Genomic DNA, 21,726 nt, shown 5'->3' on the forward strand with positions numbered 1-21,726 from the left:
CAGTATCTCGTAAATTGAAATAGTTCATTTATGAGACGAATGAAAATCTAAAGTGCTAATTTAATGGCTACGAGGATAAAATGCGTTATTTCTTTATGCAGACATACATCTTTTTATCTATAGGTAGATAACGGTTCTGGAGGTTGGCCACATTCATGTCTAAGTTAGCCAAAGTAAATAGAAGCATACTCATTATAGTTAAATTCGTATTTTTCGTGGAAACGTAGACACGGAACATCACATTCATTAGAGCCAATACCGTGAAAGCGAAGTAGACACACATAGAATTAAGTATTCGGTTCCTCAAAAACTGTTTGAGCCACTCTATCACTTCTACTTTTCGCACACTGTCGTCTTGAGGCTTTTTTTTTGATGCTTTATAAAATACTTGGATAGAAGTAGATAGCATTTGCGCTATAACGCACACGCCGATGGTAGGCTATTACCCTATCTATTCAAGCCTAGATCTCGAAGCTGTAATAGATCTAGCTATCGAAATCATTCTCATTTCTCGAACGACGATTTCTTGCTTGCTCAGTGATATTTTACAAAAATACGCCCAAAAGCGTTTATAAGAAGCTACCCAGGTATGCTGTATTGGGGTTCGGATTTGTCCTGCCAATACTTAGCATCATAGGTCGGTCTTTTATTTTCATAAAACGCATGTGCTTTAGTACCTTTACTAATTTCACTTCTGAAGGCATATACGTATTACGCACTCTTTGATAAGGTCTAATTTACTCAACGATTGAATTAAAGTCGAGGTAGGTGTGCGCTTTGGTAGCGATAATTGGCTAGCGAGTTGCCCATGTTCTGTACGTTGTCCAAAAATCCTCTACAATTTGCTACGGAACGGCGATTTCAGTTACGATTGAAACGTATTTTGCTTCATCAGACCCCCTCAAAATTTGTACGTATAAAATTGTCGCACTGGAGAGCTCAGCAGGTAATAAGAGCGCTTTAAGTAGATATCTCCGGATTTACTTCGTATTCACATAGGCTAACTACGGTAAAGATCATCGATCGGTTAAATGTGTTATTTACTTCGGACCTAGGTATTCTGCAATGATACAATTTTTTGATCTCGTTCCTAAGATGCTATCCATCTATTTTTTTAACTTAGCCAAAAGTATATCCACTTTTAGAAAAGTCTTAGTAATCCCTCGGGATAATGACAGCCTTTAACGAAATTAAAGAACTTTAAAGTCTAGTAAGAGGACTCTGTTTTCACTTTATATTGAAGATTGCTGAATCTAAAAGTAAGATTCGTGATATAGAAACGCTAAAAATAACGTATACGTCGACGCTGCCTCCAATTCGCTCGTCATGTTACATATGGCTTAAATTATTATTTATTTTAAAAATGACCGCTGTGATCACAACGCTAACTGAGTCTGCATTTTCGGGAATGGTTATAATACACTACTGTTTACTACGATTTATTACCACTCGATTGGCTCGTAGTAGACGCCTCTACGGTTAGCAACATGGAAAATATTGCGGAGTAATAGAAAAACAAATTTATGAACAGGCTTAATATTTAATTCGATCATCTTTATTTAGTTATGTAAAGCAGTTCTCACATCTTGATATACCAACATGGATCGTAAACATATACGGGATACTTTGCCTGAATTGTCCATTTTGCGCGGAAGTCTACTTTGTTGGCCGTATAAAAACTATCCGTCTACTATACGCACATTGTTACTCACTATATTTTCAGAGCTATACGTTCGTACATTGTTTTTATAACTTGAATCTAATGACTTTTTGTATAGGACCGGTGTATTCAAGGTTGAATGGGTAGACACTCGTGCAATTATTTCGACCAGAAAGATCTATATATATATAAAGATATAGTTTTAATTGTGGTAAATAGGATGATTGACTATTGGCAGCTTTCGGAAGAAAAGATGAATACGTTGATTTATCTAGAATAGGCTAGACTAAAAACCCGCGTACGATAAGCAGAATACCCAAACGATATCCCGTTGGCTTAACTCTACTTAACGTTTTTATTATGCCGGCAATTACATCGAATGTACGCATATTGTAAGTAGAGCAGACGTCTGTTCATTCTGTCTTTTCCATTGTAATTCGACTTTTTTGGGTTCATCTGAGCTGCTTGCTTAGTAATGTTTAAGCTGGACGATAATAACTCACAGCACCAGATCTCTCTAGCTGTGTCTAAGTAATTCAAGGCTATACTTCGTATGAAACCCCACAAATTCTGCCTTAAAACTTCACGCTTGTGTTGTTGACGTCCTCTGACGTTACCTTCGTTCCACCCGTTCCCTGATCTTGGCTGTAGCTATTCGTGTGCCGTCTAATTACCTGCGTCGACAGCATTTCCAGAGGCTTTGGTCGTAGGATCGAATCGTCCTCACTGATCTCAGGCACTTCCCAATGAAGTTCGTCATCAAAGAGATTTTCACCTTCGATCTGATTGAACAGTGGCAACGCTAGGATGAATCCTGCACATTGATTCCACCAAAAAGTATTTCATAATTTCCATGAAACCACGAAAAAAGAAAGAATTTTTTTTTCGAAAAAGTCTAGACGCAACAAAAACGAGTATAAAACAAAAATTAAGTCGCTTTTGTCCTTGTTAATGGTCAGATTTGAAAATAGATAAAAGTATGATTCATTACTGAACGACAAATACCGTATCCGCCTTAAGCATGCCTTATATACGCGCTGTTTGTCTAAAAATATTTGCACATAATAACATTCTTATTGAGCTTGGTCCAGTTCTTCAATAAAAAAGTAACAGAAAATGAGGCGTGTGATTTAAGATAAAAGCCTACAAGCTGACAACGCCGACCTGTGACGCATTCGGACTATTCTAAAACACACTCAGCCTTAATAAATAAGAAGGATAGAGAAGAAATAAGGCAACGTATTCTTCTGGGCTTGCCCTGGGTCTCAGTTCTGGGTCCAAAAACTAGCGCAGTTTTCTTTCCTTGAGTTTTCAGTGCTCATTCAAACATCACAAGAACGTGTTACACTTTGTACACGCTCTATTATTACCTATGGGATCGCGTACATAATAACTGTGCGACCTTTTAGACGCTGCGGAAATATTTGGCCTATAAACAGACTGTGACTCATCTTGTATATCCAGTTTGAGAAAATGCATTTTAACAATGAATTGCTATTATTAAAAAAAAAAAAAACAATCTATTATTCAACTATATCGAAGTGCTGATCTTACCGGTTAGAAGTCCTGAAACTAACGCAATCCCCAGGGTTGCTGTAAGAGCGGCTAACTGTTGAAGGGCCTGCTCTCGTCCTGATAGCCCCAGGCCGGCCTCAAGATCTGTGTTTAGCTGTTGGGCTTCTTTCAGATCAGTGCTGTTAGCGACAGGAGCTCGAGCCGGGTAGCTAGTATATACAGATATGAAAGATACATTAGGGTATTGATAAATAGTTTCCTTAGTACAAATCAGTTTTTATTCTTATTATTATATATATTATATTGGCAAGTGAAAAATTCTTTCATAATGAGATTTATTTGAAGCGTTTCTGTGCAAAAATATATAAGTCGAATCTTCGTTCGGTCGAAACTTCTTATATGACGAATGGTTATTAGAGTTAAGAAGTATGGTTTGATCTGGTCTTTTTTGGCTGAATATGGCCAACCTTGGCATTGTAATTTACCGATCACAGTATGCACCAGCCTAAACTGAGATGGTGAATATACACACTTCGAATTTTTCCGTTCGAAATCCACCGCTACAAATGAACCTATCTATTTCACATTCGTACCGTTCATAAAGCTGGTCATTATAGTGGGTGTAGTCGGCGCTGGCAGCGACAATAACCCCTATGATACCGCCGAAAACTCCAGGCATCCCATGAAGATTGTTCACGCCGCATGTATCGTGAATTCGGTAACGCAGAAGCATAGGCTACAAACGCAAAAACGAATTCATAGTAAACGTACAATAGTTTAAAATGGAAGATATTGTGATGACCATTAGATGCGATCTTAGGTTGCATTGTTGGGAATATCGTTGAGATGTACGAACATCGGTTGAGATGTACGATTCCGGTTGCAGACATCACGGGGTTTATCGTTCATCGAACTGAATCTTCTTAGGCTCGTAAAGCGTCTGTAGTTTGATGAACGATAAGAAATTAGTCTGGTACTTATTTAAAATGATCCATAGAAACGAGTAATATATAAGAAATGTCTATCCTACATATTCGTTTGAGGAATGAACTATACTAATATATTGTTAATTATGTTTTGACGAAAAAAATTGGCTTTAACGGAAAAGCCTCCGAATCACTTCTTACTTGAACATGATCCTAGCCAAAATGAGCTGCTCAAACCTACAAATCAATTGTCGTTTGGTAGAGTACCGTAGCAACGTATATTTGCATTACGTTTCATGAGCTGGCTCAGACTTGTATTAAATCCCGTATCCCGAACTAGCCATTCTTAGTCAAATATTTCGACTCTATGTATGGTATAGATACCTGCAAATATCGATATCCAAGTGTAGAAATAACTCCTGCACCAAGTCCAACAATGAGAGCACCGTAAGGGTGTATCATCATATCTGCCGTACAACCTATTGCTACGCCACCTAAATATTAGAAATATTCCGTAAATTGAAATTTCATATTTTATATAGTTTCGACTACTATCTATTAGCCTGTTTTCTATGGCGACCTTCCAAATCTAACGTCATCAATCTTATAAAAATGAATTAAAGTAATAATAAAAGCCATTGAGCGTCCTTCCACATGGTGACTTCGATTCAAATGGTATCCAATTGGAATAACTTCACGAAAAGTCGCTTTTATTAATCATAACTTACATCAAGTAGCTTTCAGCAACATTTCGAGAATAGTGGTATTCACGTATGTGCCATTGAAGAAATAATCCATTGATAGCAATTGGTTAATGTCTCCTGTTACCTGCGAGGGTGGCGTTCTGCACGTGTACCATTGACAGTCTATTGTGCTCATCGGTTAGGGAAGAAAGCGCGAACGTAGTCACGCAACTGCCGCACAGCGCCATGTACGTGTTAAGCACCGCCCGATGTCGTGCATCACCTTCCACCGAAATGGCATTAAACGATGGGTAGTGCATCCATAAAAATAGCGTGCCTACAACCATGGTCAAGGTAAGCCCAACGTCGTAATAGAACCGTCAGTTAAGTCCCCGGAAAAAACAGACCAAGGATATTTAGGTTTAACAATACGTTTCGTTTTATCTTTGTGAAATCCTCTTCAGCTCACGGGCGGAAAAAGGAGAACAGGAACTTACTTATATTTGCTACATTTACTAAAGTTAAGACATTTTGATTAAGTAAGAAATACATGTGAACACTTCAATATATTTCCAAAATATTAATTTCGTAGTTAGTTGTTTACAAGCGGAAATTGTCCACTAACCAATCATAGCAAATATATCAGAAGTCCTACTGGACTCCTCTTTCGTACTTATTTTAGCGTCTTTGCGATACAGCACAAATGTCAGAGCAAGGCCAAAATAGGCTCCGAATGTATGAAGGAACATTGAGCCTCCTACATCGACCGCTTGGAGTACGACCATGCCCAAGTGTGCGTTTATTGCAAATACCACCACCTATTGCAAAAAAGGATTTTAACGAACATGTAATAATTAATTCATATGCATTGAGAGCTTTCCTACACTAGCATTGACGGTAGGTACCTTGTCAAATGGCCTGTAACCCGATCATAAAGTGCCTTTATATTACCTGGAATTGTTCATCACATACGTTTTCAGAATTATACTACAGAGTATTTTACTATTCTGACTTTTCCCATTTTTCCTGGTCCTAGCCGCTATAAGGACAATGTCAAATGGTGCTTCGACCATTTTTCAATATACTCAAGCTGCGAACATAGCTACAAATGGACGAGAACACGCCAATACGTGTTCACACATTAAGGCAGATGAATACGAACCTCTATGACGGTCATAACGATAAGTTGAAGTGGCGAAATCTTGCCAATAATAGCTCCAAACGACACCAACACGGCGGTGGATGAAAACAAACCTTCGATAATTCTGAAAAAATAAAAGATATTTATACGTTTTTTTTTTAATTTTCTTTAAACCTCCACTTAAATACGATAGCTGCCGAACTTTTTCGTATATAAGATACCAGTAACAGTAAGAAATGCAATATACATATGTGGATAGTACGCTATATTTAATAAATAAGCCTACTTTAATATTTAATCGCATTAACTACATTGAATTTTTTTGAGTAGGCGTAGCAGATATGCTACTAATAAATTGTATTAGTTAACTCAAAACGAATTGGAGAATAGGAAAAAATCATTAAATGCTCGATACTAGGCGTGTGGCATTTAAGTGAATTATTTCCCGACTGTATGGAGCTACCATTTGTTACAGCTTGCAATACCGATAAACTTGCACAGCTGGTCCAATAATGCGGTTCTTTTTTTTTTTTCGTAATATTTTTAGATTCGTTTTATGTTTCGAACCGACGTTTCCATGGCAACAAGCGATTATTTACCTGAAGGGAAAGTATTAAAATGGAAGCCGATATATGAGAACCAGGTCGCTGACTTCTGTAGCTCCATATGTAGTTTCTTAGTGTTTTTGTGAAATTAAAATTAATAATTATAAGTGTAATTTGTTTTATCAGCACCGTGTGTTTTTGTTATTATTAAAGTATGCCTGTTTGAATATTCCCGCCAGATGGTATGTGACTGTTGGAAACAGAGGCCTATTTTAGTTTCGTTTCCGTCCATGAAACGCATATCCAGCAGACCGAACCGACAAAGGGTGTGGGATAAAAAACTATACGACGTATTTATTAACTGCGCATACATTGTACGCGGTATTGTATTAATATATATATATATAGTATTAAAGTAAATTCAGACAATTATGCAAGACATTTTTTTATGAATAGGATACTCTGGTCGATCTAATCTTACTATTATTATCAATAATTATATACGTACATTCGTATTACTTTGTACATCGAGAAAACCACTAACAAGAAACAATAAGTTCCTTTCTCAGTGTGTTGGTTGCCATCTAAATACTTTCAATTCATTCAAACAAAAGCGTGCGGGTCAAGACAACAACATGTCTCAAATTAAAGTTGACCAAAAAACATCGTGGCTAACTTGAGGCTCAAAATGTCGACACTGAGGTGAACAATACCATTCTATACGGATTGACCAACTTATACATAATTCAACAATGGACACCGCTATTCCATTAAATTAGTTTGTTAAAAAATTATCATAAGTGCGTTCGGCAGAATGTAGTTAGCCTTGCTAATAAAACGTCTAGCCTAATCAATGGAAAATTATATTCTTTGCATATTAAACATTTGTAAAAACGTGTGGTTGATGGCGACTCAGACGTTGCTAGACATCTTTGAGCTTCCCAGCCCTCTGTCGGAAACCGCGAATGAAACCTCGGTACCTTTTTCATCACAGTCACCTACCGGATTTGAACCTGCGCCTAATCGCTAGATTAATTCGAAGTAGGTGTTTAACCCACCTCGCCACGAAGCGGCGGTGAGCAGCGTAGTCGATGTTCACAATAGACACTTGGCGAATACCAGGTAGAACATTTTTTTTTTTTCTTTTTTTCTGGTAGTGTTCTTTAGAAAGAGAAACATCGGTGAGACAATCTATTATAGTTGGACATTATTGCGAAGACGGACAAGCGGATGATTAAGTATCGGTGCTCAGTTATTAAAATTAGTACTTACACATGATAACATGAATCCCTCAATGATTAGCTGGAATTGTATGCTATAGGCCGGCATGATGAGATGACGAATACAGAGTGATACAAACGTAGATATACAATAAATGAAAACGTAAGGAATACAACTGGCAGGAAAATAAGCTCCCAGCTTGTATGGAGACTTTTCAGTTAAGCGATTCCGTCATTTGGGGATTTTTGTTTTTTACGTCAGTTTTTGTGCTATCGCAAGGCTAGTCTTACGTTAAATGTGTGGTATTGTTGTTAATTGTATGGTGAAATATGGCTGTACATATCCTAAACTCGCTGTAGAACTGCTATCTGCAGCTTGACATTCGCCACCTGTAAGAATATTTTTATTAATAGAAGAAGCTAAAAATTATCTACTAGTTTTATAAATCGTGTAGAATAATTTAGGTTGCTAGTCTAGGCACACTTGTGCATGGGCTTAGTTACCGTCTTAATTGATAGATACCTAAACTTCATATTTATAGGTGCAAATGGAAACATCGTCGTGGTGTCGCTAAATGCTTCGAGTAGCTTACGCTTCCTATAAATATGGATAATACAGCCTATAGAGGAAATGTCATGTGTCGGGTCGGCTGGGAACTACTATCCAGACTACAGCGGGCTGAGTTAGACCCAAATGTTACGACATGGCATTTACTTAGCAGCATGCAGGAACCAAAATGCCGTATTTCCTTGTAAGATATTTGATAGGTCAGTCTATTCCAGCTAACATCATCTAAGATACGATTATTCCATTAAGTACCGCTTCCTAAGAAAGAAGCACTGTAGACCACAGTCACAGTGAGAGGATCAAACGACTATAAAAAATCGAAAGGTCATTACTCCTTGTAACCGAATAAACAAACTGGTCGCCATCTGGCATCCCATCTAGCCTCCAGATGAGCTACTACTTAGCGACTTCTTTTTCGATTCACACTGTGACCACCTTCTTCTTCTTAAGCCTTCTTCTTAGAAAGTCCTTCTTCTTAAGAAAAAGATAAAAATTCGATTTAACGTTATAACGTGTTGTACAAATTAGATATTTAGACAAATGTGCGACCCCTAAAAATGGGTTTGTATGAAAATAGACCACTGTGAAAATGCTTCGACATTTGTTGTGCGTAACCCATGAAGATCGTCGACCGCTAATCATAAGCGGTACATTGACATGATAAACAATACGCTTGACCGTTTATCGTTTCTTTTATAAACGTTACAAATCTCGCTATAGCTTTATATATATATATATATATATATAGTACTACAAAGCGTAACAAGATAGAGCACAGACAGATCTACCACTGCACGTCGAAACAGCTAAATCATCTTCGTATAAGGTTCTCTCTGAACACATGCATGTAGAAATACTATATTAGCGTTTCGCTTTATCACAACATTAGTAATGATGCTATATCTCCAGTGTGCTTTTTCATGGTTTTAAATACAACAAACGTTAAGTGCCTAAATTACCATGACATACGATCTAAAGTTCCACGTAGATAGACCTAATGGTTCATATTTTGTTTCATCTAAACTAATTAAATGGAAGACCCTTGTACTTTTAGATTTTGTCCAATAGCTGGCGTTTTTTTCCCACATTATTACGTGACGAATCTATCCTGAATCTAGCTGTCGAGGCACAAGCATTCTAGATATGAGTTTTTGTAATGCATAAAAGTATTTCCGCTATTGCGTACTAAACCCAGTAAATCGTACATTTATAAAGCTAGGTACGTTTTGTTCGCGTAATAAATTTCTTAGCAGACGCCTCAGTCTGCCAAGAGTATTGTGTAGTTGCCGTTACTGCGAAATGCACATTAAAAACAAAATTAGTTTGTTCATAATTCAGAACTACATAGTATCTAGATTCTATCTATCTTAAGCTAATGAGCCCAATATATATTTAGGAAGAAATTTCAGGATCTGTCTGCCTACCTTTCAACACCAAGAGATATGTAGCCGTTATGGACTTCGTCTAGGGCCCCACGCACTAGGATAGAGGTCTGCATTGCAATGGTGCTTGACAATAGGGTGTATCCCGTCGCAGTGAATCCATGAAGTCGTAAAAAGGTCATTAAAAAGCCAAAACCGACATAAATCATAACGTTTATATCCTGAAACACTACAGGTCACCGAGCCAGTAGGGTAAAAGTAAAATACACCTGATTAGAATATAACACTTGATAACCTCGTTGAAAACTTATAGATTTAAATTATTATTTACAATATAATCGTATTTATTAGCTGGCTTGACAATGCTAAAAGTATCAGCCTTAATATTTGACGCATACGAACTAGAACATGTTACCACTTAGAAATTCAAATTTTTTTTTTTTTCGGCTAAAGCAGTAAGCTATAAGAATAACACAAAGTAGGAGAAAGAAGAACTCGAAAGCTTCCTAATGAATAAAGGAAGGTTTCTTTATTTACTTGGTTGCTTTATTCGAAATTAGCACAGAGCTCTGTATAACTGTGATAAAGACGTTTACGTTTTATTTTCAAACTTACGAATAATGCAGTTGATACTAATTTTCGATTATTTATCATTCTGAAGATTATTTAAGAAGTTTATTGTTGGAGCCGGTAATGCTCCTGACTAGGAGCAGAATCGATAGATACTTGCCAGCGTCAAACTAGTAAAATAAGATAGAAAAAAAAACCTACTTGGATAAAATTTCTCAATTGGATTATCTTGAGGATCGGCTCCACCAAAAGGTCGCTTGTACGAGTGCTTTGGATTTGTAGCGTCCGCCTCTTCGTCATACTTGACGAAAAATACCGTTAACAGGGTGAGCACCAGCTGGATCACGATCAAAGCCGCAGAGAAGTTTCCTTTTCTCCGTTCCATTTTTTATGTATATTTAAGATACCACCATAGAAAAATCTGGGTTGAGACAGCTGTAGATTGGTGGCCGGTCGACGTTTTTATTGCAGGACGCTCAACGCGCAGCTTCAAGTGGAAACAAATACTCTTTTGTCTTTGACTCGAAACACTTGTATAAATTCATTGGACTACATGTGATAACTGGCAAACGTATTTCTTACCGTGTACGATATAACAAGCAGGCACAGGGAAAGAATAACTGACGCCGATGTGTTGCGTGGTCGGCATGTTACTCTGGTCTATTTTGAGTTCACACTGAAGCACAAATGAAGAACATATAAATAAATCACATCAGTGGATAGGAAGTCTTTGTTAGAGTCGTCACATTTATCACAGCCATTCACTATTAATCATTCATTGTCATAGAACAATCAGAGGATTATTAGACCGAACTACTGTATAAGTGGAAGGAATAGACGACCTGAATAACTTAATTTTAAAAATATGGATGATTATAAGTCATGTAAACAATAGTTAGGCTCAATATCTGGATATGCTGCTCGAGAGGCACGTTATTACCGATAAGAGTAATTGCATGTCATTATTTCTCCATGGGTCTTTTTAAGCCACCTACAATTCTATAGCTCGATTGACGTCGCAGGCGTGACGTTCCGCTGATCTGCTAACTACAGAAACCCTCGCAACAATATCATTTCAATCAACGTGTTACCGAACAACACATTAGTTGGTTTATCAATTGAGCGTTTATTTCACTGAGCTCTAAGGACAGAGCCGATCGATTTACTCTGAAAGCAAACAATCGCGAAGCGTACCTCGTGTTAAAGATAAGCAAGAAATGTAAATGTTGATGCACTGTGAAAGAACGAATAAAAATACGGAGGAACACCGGAAGGACAAACCATAACATTAAGTGAATGCGAAGTTTAATCGATTACCACTGAATTTGCCGAGATTCTTTGGAGATTAACCAAAAGTGATCTATATTATGGTAGATTATGTAGTAAATGCAAATATGCCAACAAGGCTCGTGGCTGTTACATGGTTATTAAATTATTAAACATCGAATCACTTGCCCGTAGGCTTATCTGATTGTCTCAGTTTGCTCGATAACGGGCGCCTGTATTGTCGGTCTTTGGACGTGTCGGCATTATATGCAACGGTATCAAACTGTTCAAAAAGATCGACATCAACAATAATAGTCGTACATTTGACGGCATAGTTTCATATATGGTATGAAAAATAAGTCGTATCCAGTCGCTCTGGCCACCTAGCATAAACTTTACCTGTAGTAAGCATATTCCGTATACAAGTCCTTCGATTTTACAATCGCACTGGCAGATCTACGGTGGTTGTGTCAATGAAGGCTATTGCGGAATTTATTTATGATCAGTAAACTGTTAGTGCGCTTTTATGTCTTAAAAATGTTCCTTGGTCAGTCATTGCTTTGAAAAAACGAACGATGACGTAGTAATTTAGGCACTGCCAGTTGTTATCGGAGATTTATATCAGCCGGTCGATATTTTATAATATTTCCTTGGCTTCGGTAGTTATAGTTCAGTCCAGTACCGCATCCCTTCTTGATATCTGCTAATGATAGGCATTATGATAAAAACCACGACACTTAATTGTTTGTCCATAACGATACTGTATTTTTTTTCATAGATTTCAAATGTGGAGTCGAGTGAGGCAGCTATTTGGGAAATAAGCCTTTCCGGAGCTAAATACCGAGCATTTGCTTCACATGAGTAAGTGCGCTTTTGTCATTCTACCGGTAGAGTGCACCTATCATACATTACCTTTTTTCTCGAAGTAGACGCCGTAGGTTATTGCTCGTTTTTGTGCGGCCTTTGGACATTCAAAGAATGTTTCGATGAGGCAAGCTGGAAAGCTCCCATTGAAAACGCTTAGGAGTTCACCAAAGGGTCCGAAAAGCCATTTTTGAAACACCTGTATTTTTGACGCGAAAATTAACGACCATTTCAAATATCAATTGATAACTGTGTCGTTCATATAAGTTATAACAGTTAATCTCTTCTTTGGGCTTTTGCACTTTTCAAGCGGTTTGTTTTAACTTGCCTGCTCTCAGCCTAAAATGGATTTTACTGAAATTATGTTTATGCTGTTTTTTTTTTTTTTTGTAAAAAGCGTACTTAAGCGACTCTTTGACGAGAGCACATTTACCAGTACCACTTGACACACAGCAGCTACTGTTCAGAAGGCTATTCGCGCGTTCCAGGAGGAATATTTTGAAAATGATTATTGAGTGGTTTAGGTCTACTATTGAAGATGTCACTGCGTTTGGTAACGGTTATGTTAAATAAATGCAACCGCCAGAAATGACATCTGCAGTTGAAAAGTTTTTTTCTTATAGTAAGAATCTCTTACGACACATTGCATGATAACGTGCGTTATGGAACGATGTCCGCAGGCCCCAGTCAAGAAAGCGCTTTAGGAAAACAAGTGTCTTTACCGTAGCTACACATCTATTCATACAATTTAAATAGTACAGCTGGACACAATCATCTACAGAAGCCTGTTTTAGATACTGCTAGCCTCGTAGACACTTCGGCTTCGAAACACCATTCCGTTCATAGCTTCATAGCTCCGTTCATAGTTGGTCGAATCGGAACGTTGGGAACTTGTAAATGATAATCTGGTTGAGCATTGCCGAAGGTGATTACTAAATCTACGATATGTGCATGCTATAACGGTCAATGGCGTTGTTTGACAACGTTACCGTACCTTGAGACGGTGGCTGAGTGGGTGTATCATTTTTCTTTTTGAAATGCAGCCTGAATGAACGTCTATGTCCTCGTAAGGGTCAATTAACGAAACTTGATTGAACAGCCTTACTCTCTGTCTTCATATTGCGGGATTTAGTCGAAGCATAGAACTTTATTTATAGATTGACTAAATCCAATGTAAGAATTCAGTTGATCCTATCTATCTAATACCCTACAGTATATATAGTTCACAGAAACAATTCGAATTTAGCTCTATTTAGGTCTATTATTTTTTATTTAATCATGTCAGAGCCAAAAGTTATGGTCGCAGCACTAGATTAAAAAAGAAGCACTTACCTTGCAACGATTGAATTGAACGACCTCCAGCTATTCTGCAGTCTCAATTCGAGCGTGTCAACCCCCCTAAAGTGAAGTGTCTCGCGTTCTATTTGATACAAGTGAGCAAGTAATCGCATACAAATTCACGTCTAGGCTGCGTTCCAGCCTACTGACTTCCGCGCACTTTGCGTTCCTTTTTAAAAAGTAGCTTCTACTGTAACTTTCAAGATCACTTTACAGCAACTTCCAAGCATATAACTTTTCAAGTCCAAATAGTGAAACAAAAAACGTTGATTTATCGTCCGCTAGTCTATCTCTATGAGCATCTATGGCTAGGAGAGCGGAAATTCAATCCTCTCTTATTTCTTCTTTCCACTATAGGTATTTGTGATTTTTTCTTCAGAGCAGAATCGCTGACACCCTAAATTACACTAAAAACATAGTCATTTATGGAGATAATCCGCAGTGTTTTGATATTTAAAAAACGCATGTTCAGACACATTAATAAGAGTAATGAAATTGCTTGAGTATATATAATACGTCAAGATGTAAGTTATTGGCATCGCTTATGATAATAATTTAATACGTTGAAAGCCTGTATTCGGTACGCATAGTAGAAGTTAAGCGTGAATTTCTGCGCCGTTGCTGGACCCATGAAATTAAGCTTTAAAGACTTGCTTAAAAAAAACAAAAGAAAACATAAATACGGACTTTCTCAAAGTGAATCTATTGCCCACCTTTTCTAACTATAGGTAAGTTTTTATGACCCAGTCTAAGCAACCTCTAATCCATGGTATTGCATTAAAAATCGAAACAGATGCACTTGTGCATATCGCCTCAGAATTTTCACGTACATCTTCCCTGTCCGCTACGATCATTTCTGACTTTAGATCTGTTAGTGTTTCTTCTAAAAAAAAAAAAAAAAACTGTCAAAACCATAGCGCTTGAAGTGCTGTCGCTAAAAATAGCTTGACTTGAATACATGTCGAACTGTTATTGGACAGAAGAGAAATACATATACAGCCGTATAAGTTGCTAAGATAAGTTTTCCTCTGTATTGTATGTAGCTGTCCGAGCGTTACGCTTTATATTGATTTCTGGGCAGTTAATAACAACAAGATGTTAATAACCTTTACATGTTATTTTATTTAATTGGTAATAAAGGAGATGATTTGTGTTTTGCGTTTACGTCTGGACTTGGGTATTGCGTGTGCAATAAGAGCTTTCTGAGCTAGACAACACTCAGGAAGTGTGTAAGATACATGAATGATAATAGAATTACTTGGTAGTCATTTGAAAGGGCGAAAACAGCAGCAGCCGCCGCCGCCGCCGACATGTTATAGAAATAGAACGACATAATAGGGTTATACCAAACGGAGCTGCTTCGTATTTAAATCAACGTAATTGAGAAAAAAACCATTATGCTTGTCTCCGGATTCTGAATATATAGTGCATATTTATCATTTAGCGGAAAGTATGTTTGAATCTAGTTCAAACGTACTTCAACAAAACTTCACAATATATCCGTTACGCCAGCAATGTTCATGAATCGCAGGGCAATTGCCTCTAAGATGAACGAACGAGGTCGGAACTTTGTTGACGGTTTATGTCAACTTACCTACGACATGTTTCTTTGCAAAGCCGCCAGCCAGGATTTGGTCTCAGTTCAACTTTTATACGCATCGGAATTTCCCCGCCGATTTAATGGACTACTACTTATTACCTTAAAATAACAATATCTTCTTATATCAATATCTATATCTTCAATATCATATATATATATATAGTCTTGCAGACTACTGTTATGAATACCTGTCAAGACTGAGGGCTGTTTTTTTATTATTATTATTGACATTCCTTATAAATTTGTGGATATACGATGGCACCTTCTGTAGTCGTTACCATTCAATCGACTGAAAAGTCCTGCTGCCGCTGCGTCTAAATTGGCGACATGCTTGCGTTTTTTTATGCAACGTCTCAGAGTATAGTCGCTAGAGCTCTAACAATGTACTTATTTGCCCCACTGAAGTATATAACCACAATTATGTGGGTTTATTCAATTCGGAGGAATTAGAGATAAAGGCGCAACGTTCTCTAGCAGTAGTTATAACTGTCAACGACATCCAGATATTCTGACGCAGAAACGATGCTAAATCACGAATTCTGGCTTATTTAAGCAAATAAAACAACAGATCTTGCGCGCTCGAAATGGCCAAATTCACAGATACCTAGCTCAGTTTATAATTCAATTAAAGTTGTCCTTTTAGTAGAACTTTTCTTGGTTATTACCGAAAAAATACTGGCCAATAAAAGATAATCACTGAATGGATTGCATTTACGACGATCTAGATTACGGTGTGCAGATATCCAAGGCCATTATATCGCTATTGTAAGAGAGGCCTACGGTTTTTTGGTACCAGTAGTAAAAGGTAGGTAATTTTTGAATTTACAGAAAAGTAGCGCAGTGGCAGCATTGATTTCGGCTTTATGTCCTAAATTTCGACTGTCCATAAAAAGTAATCGAAAAAGCGCAGGATTTAGCGGTGCTAAATCTTTCTCGTTAGTAAATAACAAAAAGCGAGATTAGAAAGCTAGAAAGGCTTTATTGCTTTTAACAGGCACCAGCCTTAAATTCCCGATTCGCAGCTTTGTATGACAGCTTGTGCTGAACCCCTATTCCTCTACTACAGAGTTAATCTGTAAATTTCGTACATTAACAATTGTATAGATGTTGTTTAGTATAGCTAGCTTCTTTTTTGTTTTTACCTAGCTTTATTCCGTTCGCAGGGAAATTAAATTTAGATAAAAGTAACTTTTGGAACGCTTGAATGGATGTCCTGTTGTAATCTTTCAGCTTAACCAGCGTGCTTTCTTTAACAGAAACATATAGATTACGCAAGTTTAGCTCTTCTTTATATATAGCTTTCTTTGCTAACATGAATTAGTTCGGACATACGTGTCGACACATTATTGTATCTTGGATCTTTAAAAACAAGACATTCAAGTTCCTTCAACTCAAGCCCCTTATGAGCCCAAAGATCAATGATGCAATCGCGTTTTTCAATAATGCATTTTTCGAAGAAAAGAAAAGTCAAAATGATCTGTCACATAAGTTAACCGGCAAGAAAGTTTTGCCACTGACTATCCACACTTTGCATGATGGACTTCAGGTGGCTGGCCCCTTCTAGCATAAAACGAAGAGCTTCTATGCTCATCTAAGCTTGAAACATTTTGTTTTTAGGTAGCCGAGGGTTGTGGCTGGCCACGTCTAAGGACACAGCCATAGGCCATCACATGAACGATAGACTTACTGTTAGATTCAAGACTAATAGTCAAACGAACGTCATCGACGATATGCGATCACGACTTCCATAGAACAGCAGAACTGGCGTATATTAAGTACAGCCCGATTTCCCCAGATCCCAGAGCCAAACTCTGGGAACAATTGCGTTCGATTTGCCAAATCTAAAAAATAATCCATATGTATTTCGCTTGTTAAGCGAAAAGAAAAAAAGTCCTTATTTATTGTGCCGCATAGGTTCGAATTGGCAAATAGCCTGATACTCTTGTGTAATACCGGTTGAAGACTATTAATAGCGTTTATTATACAGCTAAATATATATTATACGAAAGCATCATGTTTGATAATACGGGTTCAAAGAACAATAAAATTGAAAATTATCTTAAGATACTAGAGGTATAAAATTAAGCTGTTTTGCCGAAGCGATTGCTGTGAAGGATCCGGGGGGGGGGGGGGGTATGTCCTGTGTAATTAGGATCTGAACAATTCGTTTGAGTTATATATGCACTTAAAATTACACAAATTGTTAGTCAGTGTTCTGAACAAGCGCTCACCCTTAAGGACATCGATATCGTTCGGCATGCTTGTTCCTCAGGTACAACGACGCCTTATATTCGATCGCTGCAGTAGATAATCGAGTGATTATCGGGTGGGACCGTGGTCAGCATTGGCACGCATACAACTAGAACTTCCCAGCAACGCTTCGTTGGGTGACGACTTTGTGGTGAATCAAGTTGAAACGGTAACACATGACACAGTGTTATTAACAAACATTTCAGTAGGATAGTACGCTTCAATTCAGAGAGGTGGCTGTAAAAAAAAATGTAGGCCGTAATTACAGGCGACATTGTGCGTCCCGAGGCAATAGCGAGCTGCCAACGTCGTATAGCAAAGGGTGAGTTAGGTTAAACTTGGTACGAATCAGTAGAATAACGTGTGTACGTAACTTTTGTTTCCGACGGATTTCATGTTTCTAACGACTTCACTCCGTATATGAGTGCGCCTTTATTACAGATGATGGCTCACATGTGCAGCAGACGCCAGTTTCCCTTAGAAGCGAAGCGTCCTTTTTATTTGCTCGTCGGTACACTTCAGTCTTCAAATAGTATGTCCACCATTATCTTTACGATTTCGGCAACCGTTCAGCTTCATGGACTCACTTAGTCGCGTCCTCTGTGTCGACATTGACCTATTTCGCATTGTTTCTCCATTTCTACTTCTGAGGTTCATTTCACTACTATAATAAGTAATTCCATTAGTATCGTTTGATCCAGTAACATGAATGGCTTTACTACAATAACTAGAGTCTCTTTAATCTATGCTCAGAAGCCTAAGAAACCTAAGCACGACGAATGAATCAGTTGTTTATGTATGTAACCATTCGATAAGTACAGATGGTCCCCGATAGACCCCATTGGTAGTTCTGTAGAGGATGTCAATCAATCGAAACTAAAATTCCTTCCAGATTTTGTGTCTTAACCTGGTCGCACCTGTTTGTATTGCATGTCTCTGGCCAATCTTGGACCAGCAATTTTTGTTCTTTCTAAATGTATGTTCAGCCGTCCAAGCTGACGTTCTTACCAAGCGACTCGCATTACTCATGACCCATTTTTTTGAAACGATACGATGTAGAGCTCTCGGGAAATATTCAACTGTACAAATTATGGAGACCGCTTAACGTTTTCAGCCTATATAAATCCAGCTGTGACATAATTATCATGGCAAACAGGCACTGTACCTATAAGTAGGTAAAAGTTACGCTTAAAATGCCTGCAATTGACACATCCGATAGGTGACCTCGATATTCGAACCCGACACCGTCATATAGCTAATATCGTCTACTCGAATGTCTGGAGTTTTACGTCCGGTACTGCCGCGAAGCACTGCTTCAGCTGGCTGGCTCTTTCGAGCACGCAGCAAATTCTGCTTATACTTGGTTTTTAACCTAGGTTACCTTACGTGTTTCTAAGGTTAACAGATCAACACGTCACCTCCGCATCGTCGCGGAGCTATGTGTTCTGCACCACAGTACAGAATGTGTATGCTCCTGCAGTCCTTCTAACCAGTTACCCAATTTCCCACAGACAGGAGTATGTTGGAGTCACAAATATAATGTAAAGCCTTATTAGATTTATCGTTACTTAGCTCACAAAAGCACACTTCCCTCACCATTGGCTCCTTCTCAAACGATGATGTAGAGTGCGACAACCATGGCGATAAAAACGAACAGTAAAAGCCTGCAATTCTGTAGACACCTAGTCCTAGCGACTGACGAGGGTAGTCCGTCAATGCCTTTTCGGGTCACGCACTTAAAATAATCACCGGTGGATGGTTAGATAAGCTCCTTGTCCTTTCTATAGAAAACATAAACCTTTCTACATAATAAGGTTACAGTGATAGAAAGCACAACACGAACCATCGGGTCCTGGCGCACAAACCTGAGACTTAGCGAATTTCTATTTTGCAATTGTTACAATGAACAATCAGGCTTCTCAAATATGCGTTTGTACTACTTAGACTGACCTCCTTAGCAAATCCCGTCAATACGAGGTGGCTCTATTAAATTTCATATTTTTAGGTGATATTAACAATACGCAGGAAGACCTGGTGGTCCAATTTTAAATCTGGACATAGACACCATCCGAAGCAACGCCTAACGGCTTAAGCAACGAATGTAAAAACCGAAAAACGCACCCTTCAAACAGGTAGGCTATTATGGGCCTTAAGATTGACACATTGTTCTATAATGGCTGCCGTCATCTCGTGACAAAAAGTTTGCCAATGTTTAATAATGACTCAAGCAATTGCTGAACGGATTAAATTGTGGTAAGTATTTGTGTCCGCTGAGTTCTATAGAGATAGATGGCTCTTCGCATCTGATAGGTGTAGACAAACAATTTAGACAGAATGTTGTCATACAAAGGTAGTCTACCTAAACATGTCTACTGTGTCAGGGTGGATTTTTTCTGTTCGTTGATGTCGGTGAGCCTAGATCAGGATTAGCTCGCATTTTGCTCTCACACTCGTACGTTACGTGTGTACAAGTGCTCGCTTCGACTTTCTGAAAGTTCCTCTTAATTGAGCTTCTGTGAACAGCGACATAATAAGCCGTCATCGGCGTCCGATAATCAACTTGAATAATAAAAACATCGGCTTTTTATTGTAACTAATTCATCAAGGTGCATCAAGGCTTACTCGTATGCACAGCATGTTAACAAATGTGCTTGCGCAAATACATCAAAGCACTATTATTATTATTATAACTTAATAATTAAGTTCGATTTGAGATAAACCCATGATAAATCTACTCAGGATAGTCAGTATAATGAGTCCAAGATCCATTGCACTCCTCGAAAATCATGTTGCGCCCAGTGCAGATGATTTGCCATACGGCATGTTTTTATAAATTCGTATGAAGACAGGGTACAACAGAAAACATATTGTTTTTAACTGGATCCACAGTAATGTGTTGCACTGAAGGCAATCGGTCTGCTCGACTAATTTTCTATATTTCTGTTAAGAATAAATATATTTGGTGGAATAACTCCTAGACTATGCTGAACCTCATGTCGCGTCTAATTCTAAAATATGGGTCTATCAGCAAACTTTCTAGAATCATTTCTCAATGCGCTAATGCAGGTCATAGATTAGGAATATGACAGCATTTGTAAGGATAATTATAATTAAACGAAGTTGCCATTCTATGCAAAAAAAAAACATATAAAAATGTAACTTATCTATGACAAACTCGAATAGAGATGAAAACTGTAGGTACTGAAAAAGTAGAAAAAAATTACTACTATATTTACTTCAGACATGGATTTAGACACGTGTTCGTATTATACATATTTCTTGTTGTTTCAGAGAAATCTTAGATAATTTCTTTACATAATTTAGTTACCTAACTTTTTGATGGTAGCCGTTATTCAACCTGAGACGAATACAGAAGCTGTTGGAAATGTATAGTATTGTCTATGCATGCGTTATTTATAACTGGCGTATACTAGTATTTGCCGTCTGTAAAACTAAACGTCCTTACCACTTGACATTAAGATCTCATAGTCATTGCTGCAACTATCCGAATTTCTCTGAAGGCGATTCTAAATAACATTTGGTCAAGAAAGTAAACTCAATAGTATTTCTACGGCCGTACATAAACGGTTACGAGTTTGTGTTATCCCTTATGAAATCCATTCCGTAAACTACTGGCCCAAAATTGTAACCATAGTATAAAAAGTGCCGCAAAAACTTAGTATTTAATATATTATTGAAGATTCGGAACCAGTTGTGAGTTGGTATCGTCTCACCTGTTCGGAGGTAAAGTGCGACATCAAACTGGTAAATAAAACTTGTTGAATTAGCGCTCAATATTTCGGCAAAGTACGGCGGAAATTCATCGAAATATTTCGGATATATTCACCCTTTGTTTATTTAACAGTGTTGAAAAGTGTTCCGTACTAATATTGCGCCGGATAAGGCTTACTTTGAATACTTCGAAATTATGCGAATTCACTTATTATATCAGCTCTTTTTTTTCGGGATCAGGAAAGTCTGTAAGCGCAAATTGAGAACACTTTGCCACGGCTTTGATAACGATTATCTTTATTGCGACGGCACAATATATCCAAATAATTATGTCGGTATTATCACTATCGACATGCCTTTAGAGGCATGCTGTAGGACCTTTTTCTCTCGGTTCTCGCTCCATGGTGCTATTTATGGGATATATTCTGATTACACGCGTTTTCTTTGTCGCTCGCTGGCTTTTTGT

The 21,726-nt window shown here is 37.9% G+C and overlaps 1 protein-coding gene and 1 long non-coding RNA gene across 6 annotated transcripts; one reads left to right on the plus strand and one right to left on the minus strand.

Moving 5' to 3' along the window:
* Positions 1–1,533: 1,533 nt before the first annotated feature.
* On the minus strand, positions 1,534–13,949 carry Rh50 (Rhesus blood group-associated glycoprotein Rh50). Of its 4 annotated transcripts, XM_022830190.2 has the most exons (13): positions 13,673–13,942; positions 12,389–12,539; positions 11,206–11,377; positions 10,793–10,886; positions 10,412–10,697; positions 9,683–9,869; positions 5,947–6,049; positions 5,410–5,602; positions 4,930–5,121; positions 4,486–4,595; positions 3,769–3,911; positions 3,215–3,384; positions 1,534–2,474 (listed from the first exon to the last, which is right to left on the minus strand). In XM_022830190.2, the coding sequence occupies exons 5-13, from the start codon at positions 10,593–10,595 to the stop codon at positions 2,236–2,238; spliced, it is 1,521 nt and encodes a 506-aa protein (XP_022685925.1). In that variant the 5' UTR covers positions 10,596–10,697; positions 10,793–10,886; positions 11,206–11,377; positions 12,389–12,539; positions 13,673–13,942; the 3' UTR covers positions 1,534–2,235. The 4 variants fall into 4 exon arrangements, with proteins under 4 accessions (XP_022685925.1, XP_022685936.1, XP_022685920.1 ...); XM_022830201.2 differs by having other exon boundaries at positions 5,458–5,602; positions 10,412–10,886; positions 13,673–13,943; XM_022830185.2 differs by having other exon boundaries at positions 10,412–10,886.
* A 153-nt stretch (positions 13,950–14,102) lies between these two features.
* Positions 14,103–19,647, plus strand: LOC111258737 (uncharacterized). Of its 2 annotated transcripts, none has more exons than XR_015310208.1 (4): positions 14,103–14,406; positions 17,551–17,850; positions 17,970–18,060; positions 19,534–19,647. It is a non-coding gene; the product is annotated as an uncharacterized LOC111258737 (long non-coding RNA). The 2 variants fall into 2 exon arrangements; XR_002679163.2 differs by having other exon boundaries at positions 17,551–17,697.
* Positions 19,648–21,726: the final 2,079 nt, after the last annotated feature.

Source organism: Varroa jacobsoni, unplaced genomic scaffold, assembly GCF_002532875.2.
Source record: "Varroa jacobsoni isolate VJ856 unplaced genomic scaffold, vjacob_1.0 scaffold_23, whole genome shotgun sequence".
Lineage (NCBI taxonomy): Eukaryota > Metazoa > Arthropoda > Arachnida > Mesostigmata > Varroidae > Varroa > Varroa jacobsoni.

Excerpts from the sequence above, each read along its gene's own strand:
- Rh50 (XM_022830190.2), bottom strand. The coding sequence starts at position 10,595 with ATGGAACGGAGAAAAGGAAACTTCTCTGCGGCTTTGATCGTGATCCAG. Across the intron at positions 9,870-10,411 it reads AATTGAGAAATTTTATCCAA|TGTTTCAGGATATAAACGTT; the intron begins GTAGGTTTTTTT and ends GGTGACCTGTAG. Across the intron at positions 5,603-5,946 it reads TCGTTATGACCGTCATAGAG|GTGGTGGTATTTGCAATAAA; the intron begins GTTCGTATTCAT and ends TTTTTGCAATAG.